The 5,873-nt window shown below is 39.6% G+C and overlaps 1 protein-coding gene across 1 annotated transcript; it reads right to left on the bottom strand.

Moving 5' to 3' along the window:
- Nucleotides 1-342: 342 nt before the first annotated feature.
- Nucleotides 343-4,371, bottom strand: LOC101871354 (myelin P2 protein). Its single transcript, XM_034063975.1, has 4 exons — nt 4,220-4,371; nt 2,559-2,731; nt 2,199-2,300; nt 343-599 (listed from the first exon to the last, which is right to left on the bottom strand). The coding sequence occupies exons 1-4, from the start codon at nt 4,290-4,292 to the stop codon at nt 549-551; spliced, it is 399 nt and encodes a 132-aa protein (XP_033919866.1). The 5' UTR covers nt 4,293-4,371; the 3' UTR covers nt 343-548.
- Between the last annotated feature and the right edge of the window lie 1,502 nt (nt 4,372-5,873).

Genomic DNA, 5,873 nt, shown 5'->3' with positions numbered 1-5,873 from the left:
GTATAAACATTTTGGGAAGAGCATGAAGCAATGATGTGCTAAAACCGTAAGTCTGAAACAGTAAATCATACTGAAAGTAAAAAATTCTGGCAGTAAAGATAATTTTCCCTATAGGAATTATTCAGCAGTAAAATCTTTTACAGGAAAGGAATTACGAATCCATGAGATGATAGTTTTTCATGTACAGGGAACAGGTGTTAAACCTCTCTCAGAGGCAGAGCAGTAGAGTTTCACCATTTTACTTAGAAATAGCCTAGCCACTTATACAGAAAAGAACAACAGAGAAGATGGTGCCATCCAAGAAAGAAGACTTTAATCATTCATGTGGAGACAAGCATTATATTTTATATGTTGAGCAGCTGTTTATTGGATCACCACAATACTTTAGATTAGTTACACTATGGCTCTGAAATATCAAATTATAGTGTAGTCATTTTCCCAATAAAAGAAAATAAGAAAATAAAGAAGCATAGTGCATGAGGCTTTGGTCACTGAACTAAGCCGAGTTTTAAGAGCCAGTCCCAATCTGGTGTGGAGAGGGAATTTCTTCACACTCTTTCATAGACTCTAGTGCAGACAACTCCTCTCATGGCACATTCCTAAGGCACAAAGAAAATGATTAATATAAACCCTTTGCTGACAACAGGTGTATCTGCTGCAGTAACCTCGAAAGTCAGTGAAAATCCAGATGCCACATTTTACATCTTTACACAACTTTTGGAGCAAACAAAAAAGTTTTTTTTTTTTTTTTAATATATCAAATTGAGTGATTTCTATTCTAACATCTTTGGACTTGAGTGGCATATAACGACAAGTAGATTGCAAAATCAGGCTTAGCTTCAGAAACATGTTTACCATCCCTGGTATTATGCTGACTTGACAGAAATATCAGCCCCACCTATTTTATTATATCATGGTCCACAAACACATCCAGTTTTACAAAGGTCTTTTTGTGGAAGCAGAAGTAGCCTGGGTAGCTCAGAGGTCAGTTTTCTGGCCTAAAAAACTTTATACCTATGAGTCACAAAACATTTCTTCTGATCCTCTTGCCCCAGTGGCCTTCAGCAGCTCCTGGTGATTCACATCCACAGGATGCTTGCAACAGAGGCGATGGGACATTAAGAAGACCTCACTGATTTTAAAAAGAGAAGCTTCTTCCACAAACCTGTTTGAGGCAAGGAGCAGTCAGCAGGACACCAATGGAATAGGGACCTTTCCTTTCTTTTTAAGGATAATTTAATAATTAGAAACAAATTTACACAGAAATGCAGCTATGAGGAGGTGTGAAAGCAAATAACTCTTCCAAATGCATGAGAGCTTAAAACAAAACAGTCAGAGAAAGCTAGCACTTACAGTCATAATGATTTCAAACAAGTCACCAAAATTGGCTCTGCTCTTAAAAAACTTTGATGAACAAAGAAATTTCTTTTGTTCAAAAGTGAAATCTTTATTTTAGTGGTGACCCTAACCCTAAGTTCCTTAAAATGTCTATCACCCTGGCTTGGCCATCCCATGGTTTTCACATGGCTGCTAGAGAAAGGCAGATTGAATAGGGAGTGAGCGAAAGCCCACGTTCCCCTACCCCTAGGAAAGACACTGTTCTCTTACTGCAGTGGGTGTTTCAGAGGAGCTGTCAGGACCTGCCAGTCCCTGCTACAGGTCACCACGCAGGCAGGCATGGGTACAGAGGTGCTGTCTTTCACACAATAACTCTTGAGCACTTGCTTAGTGTGCTCAGCATGCTCACATAGAAAAAGAAAGCAGAAGTGTGTGAATTGATGGGCTTTAATGGAAATACCTGAGTGGAAATGTGTAAGATTTCTAAGGTGGGAGAAAGGAAAGAGACATTCCAGGGACAGCAGTACCCAACTTGCAAACTGTTATTTCCATTTCACAGGTGTCTGCCACTTGAAAACCTCTTTATTTTATTTTTTTTTAAGAACAGTAACCTTGAGAACAGTAAGTATGCTGTCGAATTATGGCAGCTTTGCCAATATAGTCACTTGAAAGACAATTTGCTGCATGGAACAATATTTCTTTCCTTTTACCTTGTTTCCTAAATTTGGTTACCTTTTTATCCTTCTTAATTTACCTCATAAGCCAAAGAGAAAGACAAAATTGACAGTCCATTTAGACAGAACCAAACTGAATGCTGCATTCTTCTGACCTTTATCAGCGTACAAGGAATGTGAACTCACCACCACCATTTTGCCATCAACCAGTCTTCTCTTTATTGTGGTGTCTTTGCCATTCCACTTCTGCACTTGCACCAATGCCCCTTTCTCCAAGGTTACGACACTCTGCAAAGGCCAAGAGTTTCAAACTGCAGTCTGAGCTATGCAGATTAGAGCAGCAATTCACTTTACATTCAGTGAGATCCGAGTTCTTGGCTAATGACAAGCTTAGTAATACTAGTTTCAGCTCCATAGTACTTCTTCTTACTGTGCTTTCTTTGAATAGTTTGGAAAACTCGTACTGCACTAAGGGGATGGGAAAAACTCCTCCTGGTGTTCTTCTAGGCGATGTCCATACCACCCAGAGATTATCAGCACCCTTACCTTGACTTTCCGGTCATCTGCTGTTGTTTCATCAAACTGCTGGCCCAGTTTAAAAGAGATCGTTGTATTTTTGAAAGTGCTTTCAGTTCTGATGGTTACTGTGTCCCCCTTCATACTGATGATCACATTAGGCTTTGACAGGCCACCTAATTTCCGGGTAGCTAAGCCAACTCCTAGAAATCAGAAACAAAACTTTCAATATATTATAGCAAGTGAGAAACTCAGTATCCTTTCATAAATGTTGAGTAGAAGAATAAGGAATAGCTTCTTCTAGAATGCTCTAATGCCTGATTCAGATGAGGCTCTAATTCTTTGAATGTGGAAGTACTGTGTTTAGAGCCTGAGGAAGCCCCAGTTGATAGAGTGCACCCTGAGCAAGAAATAAAGATATAAATGAGCATACACTTGTATACATTTAGCGAAGAAGAAAGAAAGATAGTTACAAATCTGGGTGAATTTGTGTAGAGATAGAATGTGTAGGAAATTTTAGAGGAAAAGTCTATTCTTCATAAAAGCTCACAAAAATCCTAAAATAATAATAGTAAAAAAAAGTCTTGACACATCTGCGAATCTGCATTTTTGTTAACCAGTTGTATGGGAGAAGCTGGATACTGAACTGCCAATATACTGCTGCTTTTTAATTAAACATACTGGAGATTGGACAATTCTTAGGTTGCTACTAACATCCCCTAAGGATCCTTACATGTAAATCTCAGTGAAAAGTACAAGTATGAAATGACAAAAAGAAGTGTAAGAGCAAAGAGCTGCAGAGAGCTTTAGGGTAAATCCCATCTCAAAGCCTTTTATATTGCCTAGTGCTTTTCAGCCCAGTTCATTGTCTATGAGTCGTGAGGTCTGGGGCAAGTTAGAATGAGCATCACTGACAATATACTGCTGTTTTATAAAAGCAGAAAGCATAGCCTTTGTTAATGCTATGCTATGCTCAGATGAAATGGCACATATAAAAGGGTATAAAGCTATCTGTAGATTATAACAATATTTGCAGCAATTCTATACTAAACAATTCTCTTCAGGTCTTCAGAAAAACAGCTGTGGCTGGACATTTACTCTGGCTAATTAACTTACTGCAATTTTTTTGTTATTCAGTTTAACATTTCAAAGAAAGGGAATCAGTGTTTCAGTGAATCATTTATATAGCAAAAGCAATGCTGCAGTTGACTATCTGTACACTCGTTGTATAGGAATGAAGCCAGCATTAAAATGAAAAACAATGCCTAATTTGTTGCATTCCTGGCATTCTTCAGTAACAGATAGACCCATTCATAGGAATTAGACCTCTGAAACCAAAGTGTCATGAGACATCAGCTCCATTATATATTGTAAATTATCACAAGTCATGAGTTTAATGGTGCAATTGAGAGAAACACAAAAAGTTCTGCATTTCCATAGTTTCTTCTTGTTACAGAAAAGCAAGTTAGATCAGGTCAGTTCAGTCAGATAGAAATAAATTTGTTACAGGAATTCAACACCTACCTTTTTGTTTCTCCATTTTATATGCTAAAAGAAAGAAACTAAATTATGCTAGAAAGGTACATTAAGTTCTTTTGTGGCCAGGAAGAAGACACCGTGCATGAGCAAAGCGTAAGATGAAAAAGAGACATTCCTAAAGAAAACCTACTGAAAAAAAAAATATTTCTCACCCAATTCTTTCATATAGTCATCAACATTTTCACTGGAGATGAGTTTCCAGGTGCCCACAAATCGGTTACACATTTTATAGGCTTTGCAAGGCAGCGGTCCTGCAAAGAGAGGCAGTGGTCACAGCAACTCTTGGTAGGAGTCAGAGGGATTGCGTGCCCAGCTCAAACCTTGCTGGCTTCCTTTTAAAGATGCACAGTCCCTGTAGTGCTCAGAACGGGACCAATAAGCGAGGCTGTGCCAGGGCAAGACAATGTGAACCTTGTCCAAGGCAGCAGTGTCAGTACCAAGGCTCTGGGTGATGCCTGCCTCAGCTTTCTCCACTGAATAGATCAGGACACTGAGGGGTGCGTGAGAATGAGGATATGAGGTTACCACTGCATGTGCAAATAGTCAGGGGTTTTAACAATATGGAGGCACCAAGCACAAGAGCACTGTTAACCATCTAAAACCCAGCTCTGACTGTCCTCCCAATGCCATCCTCCTGGAAGGGATTTAGAACAATCATCTAGTCCAACTGCCTGACCAATTCAGGGCTGACCAGGTCTTAAAACCTGCTGTTGAGGTCATTGTTCAAATGCCTCTTAAACACTGACAGGCTTAGGGCATCAACCACCTCTCTAGGAAGCCTGTTCCAGTGTCTGACGAGCCTCTTGGTAAAGAAATGCTGGCTAATGTCCCATCTAAATCTCTCCTGGCAGAGCTCTGAACCATTCCCATGTGTCCTATCATTGGATAACAGGAAGAAGAGATCAGCATTTCTCTTTACATATAAAAGGGCGTACACTCCTCCCATTTTGCCTTTTGCCACCTGGGTGATTTATCTGTCATAGAGTTAAGGGCAGATTTAAGCCAGCACTGTCATATAAGCAGTTGCATTCAAATGTGTCCTACTATTTCCAGATTTCTTCAAGTTCCCTTGTTTCCATGAAGAAAGTCCATAAACTCTCTGGGTCCACATGTCCCATGTACAGGGGAGCCCACTACGGGACCCAGTATTCCAGGTGTGGCCTTGCCAGTGCTGGGCAGAGAGAAAGTATTGCCTCCCTCACCCTGCAACATCCCTAATGCAGAATGCGATAACTCCTTCTTTGCTGCAAGGGCACGTTGCTGGCTCATATTCAGCTTGGTGTTCACCAGGACCATCAGAGCCAATTCTGCTGAATTTGAAAGTTTGAGAAGTTTGAGTTTGAACATTTAAAAACTTTTTTTTTTAATGTACATTTAAATCTGTTGTCTTATGGTTAGTAAAAACCAGACACAAAGAACGAATCCATAAACTGTACGTGTGTTTGACAGACAAGAATTTAAAGCATTGTAATTCAAGACAGCTGATACTATCTGAAACTATTTATTGTAAGACAACATCAACTGTAACTCTGTCCTTCCCCTTCCTAAACCATTTTCTTGGAGAAAACTATTACTTGACACATGAAAGGTTTAGGTAGCTTCTTTCTTACTTGTGTGAACAATAGATGCCTGTCTGTCTTTATGGCATGATTAGACTTTCTAGTTTACAACCATTTATAGAGACTTTTCAGATCTACATTCTAAGGATGGAAGGACACTGGGATTATTGGTTGTGGGACAAGATTTCTTGTGTTTAAGGTAGAAAGAGAAAGAGCGAGATGGAGCTGATGTTGGGCCAAAAGGGGT

The sequence above is a fragment of the Melopsittacus undulatus genome, chromosome 1 (genome assembly GCF_012275295.1).
Source record: "Melopsittacus undulatus isolate bMelUnd1 chromosome 1, bMelUnd1.mat.Z, whole genome shotgun sequence".
NCBI lineage: Eukaryota > Metazoa > Chordata > Aves > Psittaciformes > Psittaculidae > Melopsittacus > Melopsittacus undulatus.
This window is presented reverse-complemented; position numbering and strand designations above follow the sequence as displayed.